This window comes from Watersipora subatra, chromosome 4, assembly GCF_963576615.1.
Source record: "Watersipora subatra chromosome 4, tzWatSuba1.1, whole genome shotgun sequence".
Classification (NCBI taxonomy): domain Eukaryota; kingdom Metazoa; phylum Bryozoa; class Gymnolaemata; order Cheilostomatida; family Watersiporidae; genus Watersipora; species Watersipora subatra.
The window spans coordinates 37158125-37183284 of record NC_088711.1 but is presented as its reverse complement, the minus strand read 5'-3'; the positions used below and the strand labels follow the sequence as shown (position 1 = coordinate 37183284).

Below are 25160 nucleotides of genomic sequence, written 5' to 3'. Positions count from 1 at the left end.
ATCATCATTGTAATGCTGTCATTTTGAGCACTGATATCTCAAAACTTACCGTAAAAATTCGTTTAATTTTTAACCTTGGCTTGAAGAAGTGCATATTATCCTCTGATAAACATGATGAGCCTGTAGGTCACCTGTGATAGTCGAAAAATGCTGCAGAAATTATTCGCGCTGTTTGGTAGGAAGTTTGGGTCACGTGATCAGATTACGACTATATGATTAGACCAAGCCGAAACAAAACTGTAAAATAGCGAGCATCTATATTTGGTAAGGGCTCTTCGGTAAAACCCTAAATATTTGTCGTAAACTAGTGCTACGAGAAGTTTTATATTGAGCATTTTATTGGCCTTTCAATTCACGTGAGAACATCACGTGTCAAAACAAGAACCAAATGGATTGACTACGTCAGAGAAATAAACTGATTCCGATCTACGGCGGTTTCGTGATGGCGGCGATTAACTGTTCGTTATGAGCTTTTAAGAGTTTGTAATCACATTTCCACATATTTTGCACCTACAACACAGCAAAGTAAGACCTGGTGAATCTTTTGATACCAAATAACTGTAATGAGAATTTTGTTGCAAGTAAACCTTAAACTGAAACCGAGTATCTTTAAATCGCAGGAACTTTCCAAAACACCACATTCACTGTATTACCTATATACATGTATACCGTATATTTTGCAGGATACAATGCAAACAATCATGCATCGGTGAAAGTAAGCTATAAGAATGGAAAGGTGACATTTAAATCCTCTTCGAATTCGCATACTTCCTGATGATGATCTGGTTGCCTCGGCATTCGCTTTAACAACTAACCAATTCCCCAACCTTGCATATTTATTAGCTGGTCACTCAAACAGAATTTGTTTGGTTTTACCATTTCACAGACCCGCTATGCAGCGCTATATTTTATATACAATTATATTACTTTTGCAACCCGCTACCATCCAGTTATACTTTCCCTTTTTAACTGTGTATTAACTTTTCTGTCCCATTTTAATTCTTACCTGGCTCAATTCATAACATTCCAGAGTTTTATGAGCTGTATTTCTACATCAGAGCGATTTTTATATTTTCATTACTATTTATTCTCTTATAATATTACAAACCAGACAAACCATAAATATGAATACTTGTCAAATCGCTGCACGCTTAACAGATTGCGATGGTCCAACCTTTGATGAATATGATAAATAAAATATCAAATAGTTAAACTTATAACATGGAGACTTACTAATTGTCTTGATGACAAGTAAAAACACCAACACCGTGCTTGTGAGATTCTATCATTACTCTGTCAACGACAGCGCCTGCCTGCAAGAATAGCAAGTGGCCTTTTGATGCTTCCTCTTCATGTGAGTGATTCCATGCAGCATAGAAGAAAAATGGAAAAAGATTGGCGCTAGTTGGACAGGCTACAATTTCTGTCATGCGTACATATAATGTAGATGAAGTTTTTGTATTTATGTAAGATTTTAATTTCCTACCTTTAATTTTTTACAATTCACAACACAACTACTATATATTATCTGGAACACTACGACTATATATTACCTTGAACATTACTATGCATCTTGAACACTACTATATATTATTTTGAGCATTACTATATATTATCTTGAACACTACTATATATTATTGTGAACATTACTACTATATTATCTTGAACACTACTACTATATTATCTTGAACACTACTACTATATTATCTTGAACACTACTACTATATTATCTTGAACACTACTATATATTATCTTGAACACAACTACTATATATTATCTTGAACACAACTGCTATATATTATCTTGAACACAACTACTATATATTATCTTGAACACTACTGTTATATTTATTATCTTGAACACTACTACTATATTATCTTGAACACTACTACTACATCTTATCTTGAACACTACTATATATTATCTTGAACACTACTACTATATATTATCTTGAACACAACTACTATATATTATCTTGAACACAACTACTATATATTATCTTGAACACAACTACTATATATTATCTTGAACACTACTGTTATATTTATTATCTTGAACACTACTACTATATTATCTTGAACACTACTATTATATTTATTATCTTGAACACTGCTACTAATATATTATCTTGAACACTGCTACTACTATGTCATCTTGAACACTACTATATTATTGTGAAAATTATTTTACTTTTATGAAGCGTATGCCCAATGTGTTGGCAACCAGCATATGCTGCTCATGTAGTTTTGCCAGTGAGCTAAAAACAAACTAAGTATACTGGTGTACATAATACTCCTGTTACGCCATTAATCAACAAAATAGTAAATCCACAAGTGCAAACCGAAGAATACATTGGTTGTGAAGAGAGCATTACTCCTTACCTGGTCATCACTAATTTGCTCAAAGTAGAGATGAGTTGAATTGAGAACTCGAAGTTTGGTATAGCCGTAGTCACCATTGTTTATGGCTACAAATGGAGGCTTTAACCTGAATGGAGTGTGTCTCTCTACGCACCCCTGCAATAAATGTTCTCACCTTGGCTATTACTAGTAGTTACGAACGATGTCATTTACTACCATTATATATTAGTCTACATGTTTAATTACCTATCAGTCCTGTATGCTAGGCAGTATTTATACCGTGAGAATAATACTCGCAGACATTGCCATGAGACATGATAGATCATTAGCAGAGATATAACATGCTGAGGAGTTCCAATGGTACATCTATTGTAGACTTACAGCAGAGCCTGTGATCAAGTGAACAGGTGCTCTGGGGTTTTTGTAAGGTGCTTCTGCGCTGCCATTGCACACTGTATAGTTATAGACAGGATACATCCTCTCATACTCATGCTCGTGAGCCCAGATGGCCAGATCCACTCCGTGTTTGTATAGCAGAAACTCTAACTCCTCTCTAACCTTTATGAACAATATCATAACAGCAGTTACGGAACCAGGTAATTCTTAACATAAACCTTTCACAAATGAGTCTGCTGATAGGAACATAGAAGATGAGTGCTAGAACTCCTAGGTTTCTAGAGAAAGACAACCCAAACTTAAATCGTTTACAGGAATAAAAGTATTTTCATATTTATAATAAATGACCGCAGATACTAATAAATTCCTTGTAAGAATAATAGTCAATAAAATTATGGTAATATATTACAAATCCAGTTTGTGGTAGTACTAACAGTAAGTAGTAGTACTAACAGTATTTAGTAGAGTTAACAGTATATAGTAGTACTTACGCTATTTAGTAGTACTAATAGTATGTAGTAGTAATAACAGTATATAGTAGAACTAACGGTATTTAATAGTACTAACAGGATATAGTAGTACTAACAGTATATAGTAGTACTAACAGTATATAGTAGTACTAACAGTATGTAGTAGTGTTAACAGTATGTAGTAGTGTTAACATTAAATAGTAATACTAACGGTATTTAGTAATATTAACAGTAAATATTAGTACTAACAGTATATAGTAGTACTAACAGTATTTAGTAGTACTAGCAGTAAGTAGTAGCACTAACAGTATATAATAGTACTACCAGTATTTAGTAGTACTAACAGTATGTAGTAGTGTTAACAGTATATAGTAGTACTAACAGTATTTAGTAGTACTAATGGTACTTAGTAGTACTAACAGTAAGTAGTAGTACTAACAGTATATAGTAGTACTACCAGTATTAATTAGTACTAACAGTATGTAGTAGTGTTAACAGTATATAGTAGTACTAACGGTATTTAGTAGTACTAACAGTAAGTAGTAGAACTAACAGTATTTAGTAGTACTAACAGTAAGTAGTAGTGTTAACAATAAGTAGTAGTGCTAACAGTATTTAGTAGTACTAACAGTATGTAGTAGTACTACTACTATATATGCGGACACAGCTACACTGACAGCAAAGAGATTTCATACCGGATTACTGGCATAGTTGCAGTCACTGCGGTCTTTCACAGCACAGTACATAGGCCTGTGACCCAGTACAATCAGCCATGGAGTCTTTCGTCTATTTAACGTCTGCAAAAATATTCACAATTAGGAAAAGAAAAAGGCAAGAGAGGCCACATGCCAGGAAGGTGAGCAATATGATTAATGTCTTCATATTTCCTGCTATTTATTTCCTAGAAATGATGACAAGCAGTACAACTCAGCTGTTGAACTGTATTTTTGTATACAAACGCGAGTTAGAAGGCTGTCATGAAGTACACACGACAGTTACAAAGCTGTCATGAAGTACACATGACAGTTACAAGGCTGCCCATGGACTCTCATCAATTATTTTAGATAGCTTGTAAGTAATATATCATCTAGTATGTATAATTATAGATACAAGTTGCAATTATGTATCTATATTGACAAATCCCACCTGGTAATTTCACATCGTTTCATTTTTTGCCCAATGTCATTCAAACTTCAGCACACATGCTCCATACCTATCACCAGGTCGCTAAATATAATTAGTTTTAAACTCCGTCTGGTTCCTATGAAACAGCCTCTTAAACACCCTGCAGACTATCTGATGGAAAATAAAAGAAATCCGGGACATCGCTCAGCTTACGGCTAGTAAAGATATAAGAAGCCAAATTTGCTATTAACTTCATTGGATTTCTGATACGCTAAACAAAATATAGTAAGGTAAATTGTGTTGGTATTGTTAGGTTTTCACATTCCAATTCATGCAAAGTCATATCTTCAACTTATTCTGCAATGTCTCAAACAGCTGAGTGAATTTAACTGCATACCAGTTTACATAAATTTCTAGCAGATCTCAGCACATATTATTGATGCTCTCACCGCACCCTCCTAGACACATATTGCGCTCTATACCAGCTTTTAATAGCGACCTGCTCAACTTGCTGACACACATCACTTAGATTAAATTGCAGATATATCTAGATATACATGTAGATATATATTTTTCTAATTTCATTGTACCAAATACATAGTCTACAATGATTCTGCTTTTCTGTCTCAGTTCCATGGATTAAGGTCAAACTCAAAATATATCAGCTAACTACCCCACATCTACTTCTCTCTGAGCTCACAAACGAGTCTACTATAAGATTGTAAAATCTTAACTGTTTAAACAAGCAGACATACCTTAAAAAGCAACACATGAGTGTATATAGGGATGATGATACTTTTTGTTGATATACCACCATATGAGTGTATACAGGGATGATGATACTTTCTGTTGATATACCACCATATGAGTGTATATAGGGATGGTGATACTTTATGTTGACATACCACCACATGAGTGTATATAGGGATGATGATACTTTCTGTTAATATACCACCATATGAGTGTATATAGGGATGATGATACTTTCTGTTGATATACCACCACATAAGTGTATATAGCGATGGTGATACTTTATGTTGATATACCACCACATGAGTGTATGTAGGGACAGTGATGTTTTACGCACGTATATTGAGAAACACTTTTTATATCGAAACACACTCTAATGCGCATATTAGAAATGTCAAAGTTCAATTGTAAACGTGTGCAAATAATAGTGTACATGACAGGTGTGTAACATTGTACATGATAGTCCTGTTATAATGTAAATGTATGCATGGAAGAGTGTAAATGATGAATATGTTATAATGTAAATGTATGCATGTAACAGTGTACAGTGAACCCCCACCATACAACATTAATTCATTCTGGTGTTGGGATCGGATGGGAACCCATAGTAATTATCTAATGCAACAACCCTGATAAAAAAACATCGAAATGTTTTTACCTACTGTATATATTAAATATTAGTAACAAAATAGTATATTAACCTTAGTAACTATAGTTACCTATTTAGTGGTTATGATCTGCAATAAAATGTAGCATGACAATGTACTACGTGCAGTACGTACCACGGGGAGTTCTTACGTTTGAGATAGATGTATAATATAAACGTTGAATTTAGCTTAAATGAATTTAGCTTACTAAACACATACTTAAACCATAACTGTCAAGCTATTTAACCTTGCATATTTAAAAATGAGCTCAAAAAAGCGCGATAACAACGCTAGTTTGTGAGAAAATCACGTTTATTGAGCTCATTTTCAAATATGCAATATTAAATAGTTTATCTACCTTTCATAAAAGACTGAGATTAATATACAGGCTGAATTTAGATAATAATGAGTTTTAAGACACCCATCTCTATCATTTTGAATCGGACTAAACATCTCCAACTTCCGTTCCAAAAAGCTAGGCTACATCACATATTTATGGGCGGAGCTTGTTATGCCGATTGTGTTGTTTTTGAGACGGACATTGAAACGCTTTAAAGAAGTCTTCATGACTTTGAAGGTTAGTGGACCAATCTTTATTTTGAGTACAAAATCGGAATCAGCGTGTCTGATTTACCTAGAAAATACGATAAAAGTTGTACGTGATAGTTATGGTTTAAAGCTATGTTTTTGTACGTATTTTGCTAAACTAAGTTTGTCGTCTTAATTAATCGCCTTGCGAAACACGAAGAATATTCAACTGAGAGAGAGCATTGTATCTGTTTTAGGCGTTGTGGATTTCAGAAAATAGCATATCGGCATCTTTGTGACTCCGACATATGCATCACATCAATCATCAAATTTGAATTTCGAGAGACATTTCTGTTGATGTCATATGGCGAGAAAGATGGCGTAATGAGGTGCTAGCCAAACTTCACGTTCCACATTGTAAGTCGAAAAAACTGTAAGACAGGGACGCTGTAACCTGGGGGTCCACTGTACACAGTAGTCATGTTATAAGGTAAATGTATAAATGCAACAGTGTACATGTAAGTCATACACAGACATTTAAGCAATTACGAACACTAAAAACATTTTAACAACTATCCCTTGTTGTCATCATCTCAGTTTGTAACTCAGCACTAAATAGCATTAACAGTTACTATTCCACATACCGTAAGGTCTGCTTCAAGCCATCTGAGCTGTTCCGCCGCCTCAGCCTTAGTACCATAGTAGTAGACCTCAGTGCTGAGCGACACGATGTGTGCACGACCCACGTCGTAGCTATAGTACATGCCATCAGTATGTCCAGGCATTGTGAACCTTGCTCTATAGTGGCTGAAGTTCCTATAAATAAGCGCCATGTTAAGCCAGTCCCTATAATATAGGTATGACAATTTCAAATGGAAGGTGGAGATGACTCCACGCTATTGAAAACATAAATTTAAGGTAATAGTTTGAGTGTAGTGAATGGCTATGAGAGATTCCTCAATGAACAACAAAAACAAACTGATAACAGAGAGTTATCTAGTAATGTAGCATGATCAGGATAAGAAGATTCAACTACAGAGACATGACACGCATTAATAGAAACACTTGTATACATTTATTTACTTCTCATGCAGTGGACAAAATATATTACAACAATTTAATTATCACCTAATATACATTATTACACATTTGAGTGCCGCGCTATTTTTTATATATTTATGTATTTAACACTTGTTTTGGCAAATCTTTATAAATATTGTCCAGGATTTTAGTTACCGTAGTCATCTTCAGTGTTTTAATAGGGCTCCTCATTTGTTAATTAATGTTCGGTGTACTGCTGTGACTCATCTTCCTATTTGTTAATTAATGTTCGGTGTACTGCTGTGACTCATCTTCCTATTTGTTAATTAATGTTCCGTGTACTGCTGTGACTCATATTTTTGGAATCCTTAATATCTACTGAATCAGCCTCATCAGCCTTAGTATCTGGCGTCTGCTGATATCGGGCAGCTTTATCGTATATAAAGAAGCCCCAATTTTAGAGGAGGAAGATCGGTACAAGAGTCAATCAGAGATGTAAGATCTGATTTATATAATAGTACTCCGTGATTTGGAGGCTATTTTATATCAGCAAGAAATTGACTTGTGCAAGGGCACAGCTGAATAGGAGTGCTGTCTTCAATATGGAGATAGACAAGCGATAGTACCCTTTCACTATACAATCAGACATAACGAGTGCCCAACATACAAGAAATTTGATATACTAGCAGAATTTCAAACAGGTTTTTCCTTGAGATACGAGTAACCTTTAAAGGTGGACTTGCAACAAAATTCACATTACAGTTATTTGGTATCATAAGATTTACCATGTCTTACTCTGCTGTATTATAGGTGCCAAATATGTGGAAATGTGATTACAAGCTCTTAAAAGCTCAAAAATGAAAAGCCGCCATAGATTGGAATCTCTTTATTTCGATGACGTAACCACGAAATTTGGTTGTCGTCTTGTCACGTATGTTTTCACGTGAATTGAAAGACCAATACAAAGCTCAATATAAAACTTATCGTAGCACTAGTTTATGACAAACACTTCGGGTTTTACCGAAGACCCCGTATCAAATATAGATGCTCGCTACTTTACAGTTTTGTTTCGGCCTTTTCTAATCGGCAAGTCGTAATCTGATCATGTGACCCAATACTTCGCAAATAATTTTTGCAGCACTTTTCGATTATCACAGGTGACCAACAGGCTCGTCATGATTATCAGACAATGATATGTACTCCTTCGAGGTAAGGTTAGAAAGTTAAATGAATTTTTACAGTAAGTTATAAGAAATCACTGCTAAAAGTGACAGCATTACAATGATGATAAAACAGACGCGTAAGAACAATAGACATGGTTTTATTGAATGCGTGAAGTATATTTGTGAAAATATTTCGACGAATAAGGTTGCATGAAAGTGTAAACAGAAACCATCTCTCACAAATGCGTCCCATTTGAGCCGTTTTGGAAAGAGAATCCAAAGTACGGAGGTTTTGCATGGCTGCGATTAACTGTTCGTTTTTGAGCTTTTAAGAGCTTGTAATCACATTTCCACATATTTGGCACCTACAACACAACAGAGTAAGACATGGTGAATCTTATGATACCAAATAACTGTAATGTGAATTTTATTGTAAGTCAACCTTTAAGATACGAGCATACAAGCTAGCTCTTGATAGCTACTATATTGTTAAGTATGTGAGAGGAAACTTTTAAGAATAACATCACTCAGTCTTCTGTTGAAGTAAAAAAATTTTTTTTATAAGATTTTCCAAAATTTATAGTGAACTCGAGGCAAAAAGTGCCAAACTGGAAACAAATAATGAAAAATTAAGACAACACAATTGAAGTGAGTTTCGTAAAAAATTAAAACTTAGCTTTATATACGACATTATTTGTTGCGGTGTTGGCTTCAAAAGGCGAAAATGTCGTATAGAGAGGTATAGAAACCCATAATAATTATCTAATGCAAACAACCCCTGGTGAAAATCGTCAAAATTCTATATACAAATTGTACGTATTAAAAATTAGTAACGAAATAGTATGGTAACCTTAGTAACTATAGTTACCTACAGTAACTTTATTGTATTTAGCGGTTATGATCTGCCTATGATTGTGTTTATAACTTCTTCCTTAAACATCGTTATCAATCTTAGGTCCCACGGTTAGCAAATTATAGTTATATAGGTAGTTATATAGTTACATACATATAATGAATTAAAGTTCATAGTAAATATCATGGTAAACAAAAAAATGCACAATAAATTTTTACTTTCAATTTTCGCTAATTTTTGTTTCACACGCATTATCGAGCATTTAAGACACACGAAGAATGCTGAACTGAGAGAGAGCGAGCATCGTACCTCTTTCAGGCGTTGTGAGAGGGATTTCAGCAAATAGCATTTTGGCATCTCTGATATTCCGACGTATTCAACACACTGACCGTCAAGTTTAAATTTTGAGATACATTTTTGTTGATGTCGCATGTCGAAAAAAATGCCATAATGAGGGGATGAAAAGACATCGTGTTCCGCATCGTAAAGCGAAAAACAGAAAACAAGAACGACTGTAACCCGAGAGTGCGCTGTAATATTATTAAATGCTACATTTATGTTATCGGAAATGATAAATTGTTTAAAATATACTCAGTAATGGTAGAAGGTACCTTAACATTGAAACTAAGACCTGTGACAGCTGAATAAATCACAATTATTACTTACTGGGCATGCTCGTGGTTGCCAACTGATGTCATGTATTACTTACTGGGCATGCTCGTGGTTGCCAACTGATGTCATGTATTACTTACTGGGCATGCTCGTGGTTGCCAACTGATGTCATGTATTACTTACTGGGCATGCTCGTGGTTGCCGACTGATGTCATGTAAGGTACGTAGGCTGCTATAGGTTCAATTTGCCGCATAAACGCATCTCCAACCCGCCCAGAGTCCTGAAGAAACAAAAATTGCAATTAGTATGAAAACAGAAGGAAATGAGTCGAACAAGCATCAAGACCAGGTGACTAAATGTTTAATTCAAAGTCCAAGAGAGTTCAATACTTAGATCTATGGCTACAGTTTATTATCATAAGGCCAACCATAGAACTAGGGATTTCCTAGCACACTTACACACAAAATACTTTGAAAATGAAGCAGTCGTTACTTACATTTCATTTTTTTCTGGCTTGATACAGATTGAATAATTTTTTTGGATAAATAAACATTACTGATGTTATAATTTAAGAACTTCAAAACAAATGTCGAGCCTCACCGTAATAACCAATTGCACTTACTCTAAAATTTCTGTGCTAATTTATACATAAGGTGCACCGGCAATGAATGGAAACACAATTTAAGGTAAATCCAACATTGGTATAAGGTCATTGCGACTAAACTAGTCTAGGATCAGAAAGTTCCTTACACTGTCAAGGTCATATGCAAAATCTCCAACATGTAGCACAACATCTATCGTGTTTCGAACAACTTCCTGTTGCAGTCTCATGATGGATTGACCATTACTACTGCCTAAGTCCCCATAGATGGCCAGCCAAGGAGCCCAGTCTACGTCAATACTGCGAGATGTGAAGAAAAATAAATCACTCCATCCTTGTGTGCTGCCACAGTGATAAGCTGCAAAGAGAAAGAAGTAGGTAAGTAAGAAGCATGAATGATAAACCATATGACAATTTGATTACTGGTGGCTGATATTCTTAGGTTGCTACATAGGATTTGCTATGTAGTTGTTGCTATGTAGTTGTTGCTATGTAGTTGTCGCTATGCAGTTGTTAAAAATGTTTTGATAAAATGTAAATAAACCTCTGCCATAAAATTTGGAATAGCAAAGCAAAAGATGATGACAGCCAATCGTTGATTCTCATTATATTACAGTGTAGGATGTTCCGCAACTGTGGTCCCTAGTTTGTGGTTCAACTCTGATTATCAATGCATGACCTTTGATATTTCTATTGTTTCACTTTCTCCAGCATGTCAAGTTCCAAATGAACTCTCAGTCAATTCATGTTACTGCCCTTTTGTACAGGTTCTGAGAGCCAAGTTCAGTTTTAGAGATAACAAAATCGACTTTGAAATGTTTAGCGATAAACATTATAGAGGACTAGTCCGCTGCCAGTTCCGGTGTCATGTGTAATAACTACGTGCACAATCATTCTTAGCTGTGGAAAGGTGGTTGAATGACGAAGATAGTAGTGTGCTTGGCTTGGAATATCCTGGTTTGATTCCCGTACGACACAATATTTTTTCATAACACCCTTAGCGTGGCTACAGACAGACAAACACAGTTCTTATTATAGGAAAGGTAGCCGGCTGTTTATTGGTGGTAAAGCTACATACATGTATCTTTTAATAGACTAAGATCAGGCAGTTCTCCTTTAGTCCAATAGCCTCTTGAAGAGGTCAAATTAGCCAAAGTTGAGAAACTTTAAGTTTGTAAACCTGCATGCGGGTGCCCCACAACTTACCAAGCTACAAAAGGTTTATACACTTACACGTTACATAGTCTGATATGTTACAAGTTATGGCACCCTATAGAATAAGATTTTCCATTCCAATATTTACCATGAGACACGATCCACTATAGAATATGACGGAAGTGTGGCACAATATGTTACTCAATAGTGTGTGCTACCCTATGGAATATGACACGCTATAAAAGTCTATGTTTACTGCTATGGGAGAGACTCGTGTACAAGTCTGTGATGAGCTGCTAACATATGAGAGTACCTTTAGTCCTCAGCTAACGACGATAATTCGTTCCAAAAAACTATCAGTAAAAAATTTGTCGTCAAATAGGTTAAGCCATTTCATCATAATTTGGCAATATGGTATCTTTTACTTTTTACCTTGTTTAAGCATTAAAATCTTATTTAATATTTTAGTAATGAACTTCATAATTTTAAAAACCTAGGCTAGATGACAATATCGAATGTAAATGGGCCTAGCCGTGCCATCATCATTCGACACTACATATCATTTTTTACTTCCATTATTACTGTTTATTTATTTTTATACGTATTATACAGTATAATAGCATAACACCTGTATGTAATACAAAGTATTTATTTTCTTCCCTGTGACATTTTGAAAGGATACAAGAGCATTGAACTTTAAAACGAACAGTATGCACCGATATAATCCTAGAAAGCATATGACTAACGCAGGAGGATACTGAGCTAGAGATGGGAAGAGGCTGACTGCGTTGCCTTAGCCTTGGCCAACGTAAAATATATGTGACAGTATGCAGTTACACTCACAACTGGACTGCCACTGCATCGTCGTAACTACTAGGGATCTTCATTTCAAACTAATATTGGAGCAGTTTTAAGGCCCTCGTTGCTCTCAGTTGTTGTTAACCGAGGACTGACTAACTGTAGTTCTATTACTTGGTGCAGATTACACAGCCCGCTGTCAGTTACTTCAATATGAGACAAATTGAAACTTTCGGTACTTGCTGATACTTATTGACAGACAACTTTCCTGCAGAAAAGGTAACAGCACAATAACACTGGTTTTTATAAGAGTCTAACCATCATAGACTGAAATTCTGGATGTTTAGTGTAAAGGTAGGCATATGAGAAGAAAGGGTATTATGGTACACAATTTTCGTATCACAAAATATTGTTCAATTACATCGCTTCCCCTGGATTGTGAGAACGCACTTCTCTTAGCCGTTTCTCATAAAGAAGAGAGAGACAAGTATTAGCTGAGAGAACTCTAAATTATAAACGGTCTTTAGCCTCTACCATCTGCCTCGAAGATAAGAGCTCCCAACAGTACTGTACATTATCATGTTACAGTTTATCGCAGACCATATCTGCGAGATTGGTATTCGTTACTTTGTGAACGTAGGTGGTGAATTAGAACAATTAAAAGCATGTTTCCTATTGCAATATCCGACGCTTATGGTTTTTTCAGAGCATGAAAATGGGTTACGTTGTATTTAGTTGTTTCATATAAGAAAATTTGATTTGAGATACAAATGATTTGACATACGAGTTCGGTCATGGAACGCATTAAAGGTTGACTTGCAACAAAATTCACATTACAGTTATTTGATATGAAAAGATTCACCATCTCTTACTCTGTTGTGTTGTAGGTGCAAAATATGTGGGAATGTGATTACAAGCTCTTAAAAGCTCAAAAACGAACAGTTAATCACAGCCACACGAGACCGCCGTAGTTTGGATGCCCTTTCCAAAACGGCTCAAATGTGACATAGCTGTGTTAAATGGTTTCTGTTTACACTTTCATGCAACCTTATTCGTCGAAATATTTCACAAATATACTTCACGCATTCAATAAAACCATGTCTATTGTTCTTACGCGTCTGTTTTATCGTCATTTTAATGCTGTCACTTTTAGCTGTGATATCATATAACTTACCGTAAAAATTCGTTTAATTTTTTAGCCTTAGCTTGAAGGGGTACATATCATTGTCTGATAATCATGACGAGCCTGTTGGTCATTTGTGATAATCGAAAAGTGCTGCAGAAAGTATTTGCAAAGTATTGGGTCACATGATCAGATTACGACTTGCCGATTAGACCAAACCGAAACAAAACAACCGAAGTAGCGAGCATCTATATTTGATACGGAGTCTTCGGTAAAACCCGAAGTGTTTGTCATAAACTAGTGCTACGATAAGTTTTATATTGAGCTTTTTATTGCCCTTTCAATTCGCGAGAGAACATCAAGTGACAAGAGGATAACCAAATTTCATGGCTACGTCAGAGAAATAAGATTCCAATCTACGGCGGCTTTTCGTTTTTGAGCTTTTAAGAGCTTGTAATCACATTTCCACATATGTGTCATCTATAACACAACAGAGTAAGACATGGTGAATCTTTTGATACCAAATAACTGTAATGTGAATTTTGTTGCAAGTCAACCTTTAAGCTCATATCTCAAGGTATGATTGTATAAATTATAAACTTTCATATGAACTGTTCACAAGTCTGAGGACATGCTCACCATATTTGTAGCCAGGCTTCAGATGGTCCAAAGTAACTCTATGAATGTACCAAATCCTTCCTGTGTCATTCTTATCAAAAAACCTTGATGCGCTTCCTTCGGAGATCGATGACAGTTCTCCCATGCCATACTCCACTAGAGAGGATGTGAAATTGAAGGTAGTCCACGTCACTACCATCTGAAGTGGCGTTTCTAAAATCGCAAAACAAGCAAATAATTGGAAAACAGAGCAATGCGAAGGATAAGATGTAACAGTGAGTCAGTTAACAGGAGTTAATAGATAGACATATAACAGTGAGTCAGTTAACATGAGTTAATAGATAGACAAATTACAGTGAGTCAGTTAACATGAGTTAATAGATAAACTTATAACAGTGAGTTAGTTAAAATGAGTTAATCGATAGACATATAACAATGAATCAGTTAACATGGGTCAATAGATAGACATATAAAGAAGATATATGAGATATATATGTATATACATATATATAGATATATATGTATATATATAAAGATGGATCCAGAGCTACTTTCAAATGACTTTTTTAAGACTCAAATCAAATCATATCCGGCAAACTACAAATCAAATCAAATCCCCTACCGTTGTCAGCAGATTCGAAGCAAAGCAAATCAAATCAAATCAGCTCAATAACGAATTCAAATCTTGAATCATTTGAGAATGATTTGAAATACTCTTTCAAATTGTTTGCTCAATTATTGCATAGTATGATCAATCTACAGTGTAGCTGTAGCGGCATAGCCTGTACTCTTCTTATCCATTGGACCTGAACCAGGGGGAAAGGGTAGGGGATTTGCCCCCGTGCCCGTTTTGGGTTCTATGGATAGGAATAGTATAGCTGTATCTCTGTACCACTATATGTGTTATGTATGCTAAAATCATCACTAGATAAGGTTTTTTTCTTTGTTCTACGAGGTATATTAAAACATCATGGCAAAGCACATCATACCATTGGCTGGATACATCAATGAATGAGTGGAGGGTTATGTAACAGTTTATGGTCATGGCTGTGACTGCTTTTATTGAAGCTTTTAAGCAAGAATGTACAAATGTAAAAAAAACAACTTTAGATACTTGTTTAAAGTTACAAAATATAAGATACAAATATAAGATAAAACCTGAAAATATTAGCAAGTGAAACACAGTTACTGAGGCTTGAACTTGAAGGAAATGAAACTAAGCATTGAGCCTATAATCAACAGTTACATTATATTAACACATTTACTTAAATACACTTGTTACATTTTAGAAAAACTAGCTTGCGCAAGTTTTCAGATGTCAAGGAGCTCCTGTGTGGCCTCATGATGAAACCACTTTTACTAAAAACCCGTTCTATGGGAGCTGATGAAGCTGGTACTGAAAGGATCTTCAGCGCCAGCTTGCTAAGCCTCAGTAACTGTGTCTCACCTTGCCAATAGCTTAGAGTGTTACAAAAAGATCTGCTTTTCGCCATATACTTTTCAATCTCCTGATGTACTGTATCTAGGTTACTGGTACTAGCTAAAGGTGCTCTATTCAAAAAATCAGCGAACATATCTTCATTAACACATGCTTGTATTTGCTGAGTGCATGTGACTTCCTCTTTCTGTACATCGTCCTTTTTAATTGAAATCCCGTTTTAAGTATTATACTTCACTTAGTAAGTAAGTGACTGTGTATAAAATATTATTAATTATATTGTTATACATATAATATAATTAATTATATAATAATAATGTATAGATAAATGGTAATGTTAAAACTATGTATGATATATAAATATTACATTTATTATACTTACTTGGATAGAATGTTATTGTTATGCTATTCTTTTATAACTTAAAATAATAAATTAAATCAAAATGTTATTTAATATTATTCTAATAAATTTGATAAAATTTTAATTTATTTTATTAATTAAATCCTACCCAATTATAATATAATGCATATTTATATTCATGAACATTGTCATTACTGTGAATATTGAATGTGTCGGCGGCATGGAATAGTATTGTATAGAATATTATATATTATAATACTATATTCATTCATTCATGCTGTAGGCACAGCACAAGTAATTTTTATTTTGACTAGCGACTGTGAGGTTAGAGTGGGATAGTCACAACCAATTTCTAGCAATCAAATAATTGGCATCAAAGTATTCAATGCCAGCACCACAACTACAAACATGCCTTTTCCACAACTTACCAGAGCTGCTCATGTTGATTTCTTTTACACACACAACACGCGGTCCTTTTCTTTTTTCTGTAGAGGGACACACACACGCGGTTGCTTAGCCTCGGTACTGATGGTGTGCATTTCTTGCCAAAGTTTGGGCTAACTACGCAAATGTCGTGAAAATGTTTCGATCGGTTACAGAAGACAAGGCTATCAATAGCGATGTGATTTGAATTATTTTTCAAATCAAGTCTTCAAATCAGCCCGAAACTTCAAATCAATTCAAGTTACTTCCAAAACTTTTCAAATCGAATCAAATCATCATTTGTGTCAAATCAGTACAAAATGATTTGCTTCAAATAGTCAAATATTCAAATCACCATGATTTGAGAGCAGCTCTGGATGGATCATTGTTGTATCAATGTTGTTATTATGCTTATAACTGCAGATGCCAAAGCGCTTATGTTGTTCTATATCAGACATGTAAATTTGCAATGTGCAATAAATGCATATGAATATAGAACTTAACACATTGATTAAGAACTGAGCAGTATACAAGAAAGCATGAGTTGATGGTACTGCATTTGCTGTTTTATCTGACTATAAAGAGAGAAAACTGCCAAAATGCCAAACTGCTAAAAAAGGGCTCCTGCTTAGACAGTTTAATAAAACTTGTCTAATATTTGGTACTGCTGCAAAAACATGGATAAAGCAATGAAGAAAACTCTGGTGTAGCTCACCTCTGATTCTATCTTTACAAAGGTAGTTAAGTATTAAGCATTACGCGTAGCCTTTATAAACATTAACCTATTCTCACCCTATGCTTTTTGCATTCATATACATGTATATTTTGTGCACTCAAACCTGCTAATAATCATCATGAATAGAATATGAAACTTGATATGCATATGTAAACTTACCTCCGAAAGACAGATGAACTTGTTCTGGATAAACATATGCTGGTGGTTCTGGGTTAGCATTCAAAGTGGACATGAGAATTAGAAAAATGCATTGATCATAGAGATTCATGACCATGGTTGTGATTTCTTGTTTAATTGCTCCTTTATGACCACTTGAAAAGTCTCTGTCTACCTGCAACGAATAGATATCAGCAGCTGTCATCATATTAAGAGCAGTAAAAGCTCACAATATGCTGCAAACCTGATGCAGCATATGAGTAGACTGCATTGGGTTTAACACAGGTTTTTGCAAATGTTAGCATAGTGATAACTTGAAATAGCTATATCATAAAATAGGCTCTTATTTTAAACTTGATGACAGTTTATCTTTACGAACCATATAGTTAACGCAGCTTAAATTGTTAGTGCTTTGAATCTTTAAGGAGTAAATAACATTTCATCCACCATTTTACATTTTTATTAATGAACAAATGAAAGAAGTGCAGTTACAGTGTTATTAGTTTTCTCCCTTTCCCAAATATATTGCAACAGGTTAAACTGTAAATAGGCAGTATAACAATACTTGACCAGAAAAACAATGTTAGACTTCTTTGATAAAGAATTTGTTGGACTTCTTCTATTGGCAAAGTCTATACCTCTCGCCCATCATCTCTTTTTTCTCCTTGGCTCTAATCCTCTTGCTCATTTTCCTTACTTTCCCACTCACTAATTATCTCCCTTATCCTACCTTTTTATCATTTTGCCCATTCTCTCTTGTATCCACATTTTTATCCTCTCCCTTTCTCTCTCTCATTATTTTATGCCCCCTTTCTTTTTCTCTTTCCACCTCCCCTCATTTTTGTACTCTCTCACTCATGGCCTTTTATATTCCCGCACTCGTGCTATTTTATACTTGTTCATTGATATTTTTATTTTCTTTTCTCTTATTATCACTTGCTCTTCTATTTTTTCTTTTCAGCTGTTTTCAAAATCTTTCTTATTCGTCCTCTTTTTTTCTTTTACGTCTCCCGTATCTTTGTCGTGATCATCTATTTTTTCATAACGAAACACTACAGTCGAAGATTTATTTAGTCAGCTTGAAACTATTACCATGATCTAAACGCGATAAAAACAAACTACATGTATATACAATATTGTTACTCCGTCCGTTCATACCTAAAACATTTCAGCACTCGCTGTCCAAACCTAATCGCTTGTACTTACTTTTTGCAAGTGTGATCACGTGCATCCACAAAGGCTACGAACGAAAGCTGTTACAGGATTGGCGATTTATTCTTGGTAAGTTTCTAGCGTTTATACACGTGACTAGTAACACAGGCCAATGACCATGCAAAGTTGCGTTATTTGTAAACAAGCATCTGAAACTTCATCGAAGAAAAATAAACGAAATTGAATAGCTATCCGTATCGTTAATGGTATGTAGAGAAATGAGCTGCTAGTGAGCGCAAACTTGTTCGCTTTGGGGTTTAAACATATTTAACAGTTGAAAGGTATTTACTCTTCAACAGTTTTAGAGATATTTTGGATTTTAAGCAGTATGACAAACTCCATATTTATTCTTGCGCCATGTAGTATGCTTGTTTTGAAATTATCGATACAAAAATATGTAGAAAAAGCTTGTGTCACGATTTCATGATCGACTCTTCGATCTCTGGATGATGTTGTTTAGTCCCCTAGAGCCTCATGAGAAGCAACTCGGTTATAATCTTTTAATATTATTAAAAGCGGCTTTGGGTACTGTCAGGCAGCATACGTTTTGAATAGCTAGAGTAATAAATATTTTTACAATGTTACGACAATTGGAGTTGCTGTATGGGACGGCATTACTTGTGTTCCAGGAGAGAACGAGGAAGCTTTTCTAATCTAATCTAAAATTTTCCCACTACACCCTTCTAGAAAGAAGGAAAGGTGTGGGAACTCTTTTATTACAAAAATTCTTTACTAAAAACCTCTCAGGTCTCGAGTTGTTCTCGGCCAAAAAGAATTAAAAAACGCATTTGTCCGGATTGTTGGCACAAACAGACCTGCTTTCTGTCGAGTGTTGTGGTGCTTGATAGTATTTTTAAAATCAGGGACCGTAAAGTTCCTTTCCACTGCTTTTAAATAAAATGCACATCTAATATCTTTTCGCCGTTTAGCTAAACTCTCGATCCCTGTATTTGCTCTTATTTCTGTAAAACCGACTTGCCCCTTTAGTTTAAAAATGAACCTTAAAGCGGTGTTCTGTATTTTCTCAAATCTTTTGATATCTTTTTCCATAAATGGATCCCATACCGTGCAACCGTACTCTAAAAGTGGCCTCACCAAAGAAAAATAAGCAATCTGCCGAGTTTTTGTGTCAGCATGCTTTAAAACTCTCCTTAGCATATGTAATGTTCTATCAGCTTTGCTTATTATTTTTACATAGTGAATTTCCCATTTCAGGTTATTTTGCAACTCAACTTTTGTTCGTTTTGTCTCAACATATATCATAACCGTAAACTACTCTTTATGCTAATAAAGTTTGCTACTGTTTGCGATTTCTGTTGCTTCAAGCATTAATGCAGCTTGATCTGAAGAAATCAATCAAACAACAGTTCGTTAAAAACAACTAGAAGATAATTTTGCCAGAATATTGGTTTATCTGACATTATACCCCACGATGTTACAGTAAAATTAATCTGAAACCGGTTTTTAAACTTTGGATGAAAAGCTGACTAGACATAGGCTGACCCCTTCTGACTAGAACCATAGACTGACATGACTAACTAGAGCCGAAAACTAACCTAGACAACTAATGCTGATAATTGACCTCGTTCACCCTTATTGATATCTGACCCAACTGGCTAGTGGTTGTTGCTACCAAAAGTCTTATACTGAGCATGAAGAGACGACATTTGAAACCATTTCAGTGAACGAATTGAAACTCTACTGAACTCCAAGCTACGGAGTTGTTTGAGCTCAACTACTTTTTTCAAAACACTTGTTTTAGTTGGATTCGTTTATTTTTGTTGATGCGATGATGGTAGCTGTTGCTAGTAGTTGTTGCTACCAAAAGTCTTATACTGAGCATGAAGAGACGACATTTAAAACCATTTCAGTGAATGTATTGAAACTCTACTGAACTCCAAGCTACGGAGTTGTTTGAGCCCTACTACTTTTTTCAAAACACTTGTTTTAGTTGGATTTGTATACTTGTGTTGATGGGACGATGGTCCCGTTACCTGATACCATTTGTATGTTGCCTTGAATTACAGAACCTTGTGTGGCTGCAGCTCTGAAATAGCTGTCCTATGCCATGGTTTACAAGGAGCAAACCGAGCAGTTGTAACCATGTTCTTTTGCTAAATAATCTGCTAACCATAAATTATAAAATTAATAGACAATTTGTGAACTGTAAATTTATTTGCATCAAACTCAACATCAAAGGTCCTACATCAATAGATGAGCAAAACATAAATGATCGCTTAAAATAAACATAGGTCAAACGTAACACTATGAAATGTTAAACACTCATTAAAAACAATAAAAAAAGCAAGACAAATCAGGCTTCTCAACAAACATTTGATACCTGCATATTTGAAGGTCTTTTCATAGCACCTACCAAAATAATGACTCTGCTGCGTCTGCATATTGCCCTTTTCCAAACTCTTCACTTAAAACTATGGGCTACACTGCATGGAATGTTCCTATGTAGTAATTGGTTTCTGTGACCTAAAAAAGTATGAGCATCTCTACCGCCAATAATAAGTGTGTTGCTATGGGTCTACTCTACTTAAGGACTAGTATGTCAAACCAAAGCCCACTAGTTGTGGTCGATCTCCAGAAAATACTGTCTGAGACTCCTAAATCGTCCAATGGCAAAGTCGACGGCAAAACAACATTGATTTTCTCCAAAATGACCTCGTCGATACGGGGAAAGCCACTCTGCTTTTTTCCATCACTACCTCTTTATCGTTCGAAAAGTGGCAGTCACTTTCCTTGGAAATTTTTGCCAGAAATGCTTTGACTTTTTCCGCTATAGATACTGTGAACCTGGGTTATTTTCTCTACCAACTTCAGAATAACTTCTTATACTGGCAGTGACCATGGAACTAATTTTTTCTTGTGATTTGATTGGTGCTACCTAAAGTTTCCTTTTGCTGAACTTCTGTCAGCCTACATTTACCAGGTTGTCATACAGGCCAATGCTTACTCATGGTTATTCTAATTTCTTCTAATGAGCAATTTTAATCAAATTTGCAATCAGGTAGTATTGATATAGCTAATTGTTGTTGTCACAGATTGTGAATAACTTAATTAAATAATTGCAATGATAAAACATTAGAAACATATCTTTTAAATTTTTATGGTGTCTAATAAAGCACAGCAATGAAGATCCCTTGTAACTCGATGCCAGAAAATTTTGTTCAAATGAAGCCGCTTGAGTTTTTATTTATGGTAGTTAGACACCATAAAAAGATAGTCCTAAAAGATTTATGTAACAGAACTTATATGCAGGTTATACAAAGAGGTTATTAGATTTTTATCTATACTCATGCCATCGTATAGACATGATGCCCGGTGATTCCCATGAATTGACAAAAAGTTTGATGCTGATTTCAATCATTCCAAACCTAACACTATCATGGATAACATGTGCTGAAGTTTAAAGGTTATGTGATATACCAGCAAGCATTATTAAACTCATCTGCTAGCTGCAGTTAATCAACTGTTGGCAACCTTACTATTGATTTTCATCATGGCAATAACTTTGTGCATGAATTCACTACACTTTACTCCTGAGTTAGTATAGTATCAGCAATAACAAATGTCCCAAATTTTTACACCTTGCATCTTCAATATCATAAATTATTAATTAGTTCTGACCAAGAAAACCATTTTATTTGCTATCAACTAGCAGGTGCACTGATGTGATTCTGCTAGTAATTCGGTAACATTAGTTGTTACAGATTTTTATTATGCTGAACATTGCAGACCGTCACAGCTGTGAAATAATTTTTTTGTCAACTGTTTTATTCATATTTTCACAAATGCGCTGATTATAATCAATCCAAACTATTTTTGATCTTCTTTTCAAATTGTATTTGTTTACATAGTAAAGGTTACTGGTGCTAAGTGTTTGTTGCTTTTTTGACAACGGTACTCCCTATGGTAGATAGTTTGTTTTGTCTACAATTGCAATTGTTGGCATTCATAATTTGTGGTTTATTTAATCCATTTTCAACTAAGTACATGTACATATTATATGTCATGGCTGCACAAGCAAATATGAGCAGGAATAAATTACTTGCATTACAAGAACAGCGGTAGAAGAATGGTATTAGAAAGAAACGGTTATAAAACAAGAGCAGTGGTAATATAGGTAACTAGAACAGTCAGGGTTGTACTGGTAAAAACTGGGGCAGTAAAAGCCAGCGGTTTTACCCGTAAAAACTGTTTTTACCAGGTGATTCGGTCAAAACTGGGAAAATCTTTTTTTTGTTGCAACCTGTTTTGTTTGGCCTTAATCTGGACAGCTCTATATAACATGTTTTAATCATTTTGTAAGTTATTAGTTGTAGAGTATTGCAAGCATTCCTTTCAGTAAATGGGTGCATATCATATATGTATACATTATAACAATTTTTACGGATATAATATATTTGCATTAAGTACAAGTGTAGGATGAGAAAAGCATAAGTATCACACAAGCTAAAGATACATGTTTGAAAGGAGGTTGCTCAAGTGCAGGAACATCCGCACTATCGACCGGCCTATCTGAAGACAAAGCAACTTGTTCTGCTTCTTGAGAGCTATTTGGTATTGGTGAGGCCGTCGGTGTTAAAGTTTGATGTTTAGCTATATGTCCTCTCATGCGATCAGCTTTAGCACTGACCTTTGCATTGCGCAACTTGCATTCAATGTGTGAAAGTTTGTCATTCACATATATTTTATCAAAATCAGCCCATATTGGGTTTTTCGGTATACTTCCTAGCATTGTGTAAAATGGATATTACAAGCACTGTCCACAGTGGTGTAAAAACAAATGAAGATAGTTGTGCGAAACTGCTATTCATATTTATAAGAACCCAGTAGCCATTGGTTACTAGCCAGTGCCCTTGTGAACTGTTAGTAGGCCTAGTTGATTGAAGTTAAATTTAACAGCAAACTTCAAAAGGTCTCAAAACCTGTGGCAATGGACAGACAGACACTGATGGTTTTAGAGGGTTATCTGATGTAAAGGAAACCAACTACGATGAATTATGTTGAGAGTCTCACAAGTCCCTCTCTCAAACCATCAAGCTAGATTTTTATTTTAACTCAGTCTTCCTTTGATGTCATTGTTGTAGGACATACCTCAATATATTAGGTATTTATAAATATAATATTCCCACTATTTCTATAACAATATACATCTACATCACAAACTCACAATACAACCACTTTATAGGGAATATGTTAGCCCCTAAAATAATTTTTTTCAGTGTTGCTCCGCTTTTACCAGTTTCGGACGGTATTTACCAGTTTCAGACGGTATTTACCAGTTTGTCCCAGTTTTTCTCGCGGTCCTGGTAAAAACTGATTTCCCCGGCAAATTTTACAACCCTGAGAACAGTAATAAAAAACAAGTAAAACAAAAACACTACCAAAACAAGAAAAATGGTAAAACACACAACCTGTTTTGTACAGTTTTATGGCAGCTAATGCTATGTAGTCTGTTTAGTAAAGTGCTGACCTATTATATTCTGAAATGATAAGCAATTGTAGATGCATCGATAAACTGAAAGTTTTAGAATGGTATAAATCATTTAAAATTTTGTAAAACATTTTAGGAACTTCTTAGTTTCACCACTAATATTGCTGATTAAGCGATTTTTTGCTGCATTAAATGGTTCTGCTTGACTGGTGTAGCCTTCAATCCTTTTGTAACAAGATATTCAGAATAATGACCATAAAATACTTCTTCAACACATTTACTCCATTGATTTTGTTCAATTCATTCTCTGCTGGGAATAAGTATCACAATTGACTTTAAAAATGTTCATGTATACATAACACAGTTTGGACATTGACGATGTTGATAGATTTGTCATCTATTTTAGAACGGGGAAGATGGAACAAGCCATTCGTAGAGTGAGGAATGAACCTCTTAATTATGTATCAACTCTGTTATTTGCAATAGCTGACCTCTTTGCTATTGTAAGTCTCAGCACACCCAACTGGCTAAAAGCTACAAATGATGGCAAAATGCAGATTGGACTACTATCAACGTGTCACCAAGTTAAAGAACAAGACGGGGTCAACCATTGCTACATCCCTGACTACATACAGCCTGAGTGGATCCTAACCTTCATATTTATCATCATTGGAATCCTTGGTCTTACTGTAGCCGCAGCTGCCAATGCCTTCTCATTCATCAAATACCCATATGAAGCGCAGACCATTGCCCGGTTTGCTGGACTAGTAACAATCATATTCTTCAACCTCGCACAAATAGTGTTTCCTTCAGCTTTTGGACAAGATCAAATAGGAGGTGCAGCATTCCAGCTACCATCAAATTTTGACATTGGTCCTTCTTATGTGCTCTTTTTTATGGCTCATTGGGCATCAGTTATATCTGAACTCTGTGCAGCAAAGATTTGTCGAACAAGATGGCAGTTTTAAAGCCATCTTGACAACTTCAAGGGTTACTACTTTCTAACACATGGATTGACTCTACATTTAATTTTTATTTATATATATACAGATTTTATTTTGATACAATAATTACAACTCTCTTTCAAAAATATTTTACATAATTTATATATTAACATATCTGTACAAGAAACCTACAACAGCTC

General features: G+C 35.1%; 3 protein-coding genes across 6 annotated transcripts in view; 2 read left to right on the top strand and 1 right to left on the bottom strand.

Moving 5' to 3' along the window:
• The window catches only part of LOC137392761 (attractin-like), a 51040-nt gene extending 49820 nt beyond the window's left edge, over nucleotides 1–1220 (top strand). Inside the window, exon 25 of the mRNA XM_068079083.1 lies at nucleotides 684–1220. Within this exon, the coding sequence (XP_067935184.1) occupies nucleotides 684–775 (92 nt within the window). The 3' untranslated portion in view covers nucleotides 776–1220. The remainder of the gene's footprint in view (nucleotides 1–683) is intronic.
• On the bottom strand, nucleotides 776–18617 carry LOC137392762 (acid phosphatase type 7-like). 3 transcript variants are annotated; one of them, XM_068079086.1, is made up of 10 exons: nucleotides 18514–18565; nucleotides 17359–17530; nucleotides 14263–14454; nucleotides 10697–10905; nucleotides 10129–10226; nucleotides 6921–7092; nucleotides 3922–4023; nucleotides 2742–2918; nucleotides 2382–2516; nucleotides 776–1348 (listed from the first exon to the last, which is right to left on the bottom strand). In XM_068079086.1, the coding sequence occupies exons 2-10, from the start codon at nucleotides 17471–17473 to the stop codon at nucleotides 1289–1291; spliced, it is 1260 nt and encodes a 419-aa protein (XP_067935187.1). In that variant the 5' UTR covers nucleotides 17474–17530; nucleotides 18514–18565; the 3' UTR covers nucleotides 776–1288. The 3 variants fall into 3 exon arrangements, with proteins under 3 accessions (XP_067935187.1, XP_067935186.1, XP_067935185.1); XM_068079085.1 differs by having other exon boundaries at nucleotides 778–1313; nucleotides 18562–18617; XM_068079084.1 differs by having other exon boundaries at nucleotides 778–1313.
• A 93-nt stretch (nucleotides 18618–18710) lies between these two features.
• LOC137395274 (modulator of smoothened protein-like) lies at nucleotides 18711–25122 on the top strand. 2 transcript variants are annotated; one of them, XM_068082144.1, is made up of 2 exons: nucleotides 18711–18773; nucleotides 24423–25122. In XM_068082144.1, exon 2 carries the CDS (start codon nucleotides 24433–24435, stop codon nucleotides 24982–24984), a length of 552 nt encoding a protein of 183 aa, XP_067938245.1. In that variant the 5' UTR covers nucleotides 18711–18773; nucleotides 24423–24432; the 3' UTR covers nucleotides 24985–25122. The 2 variants fall into 2 exon arrangements, with proteins under 2 accessions (XP_067938245.1, XP_067938244.1); XM_068082143.1 differs by having other exon boundaries at nucleotides 18760–18848; nucleotides 24423–25119.
• The last annotated feature ends 38 nt before the right edge of the window (nucleotides 25123–25160 follow it).

Coding starts and splice junctions, on each gene's coding strand:
- LOC137392762 (XM_068079085.1), bottom strand. CDS start 17,473: ATGGTCATGAATCTCTATGATCAATGCATTTTTCTAATTCTCATGTCC. Junction 4,024..6,920: donor GGCTTGAAGCAGACCTTACG/GTATGTGGAATA, acceptor ATATTTTTGCAG/ACGTTAAATAGACGAAAGAC. Junction 1,314..2,381: donor AGCAAATTAGTGATGACCAG/GTAAGGAGTAAT, acceptor CTATTCTTGCAG/GCAGGCGCTGTCGTTGACAG.
- LOC137395274 (XM_068082144.1), top strand. CDS start 24,433: ATGGAACAAGCCATTCGTAGAGTGAGGAATGAACCTCTTAATTATGTA.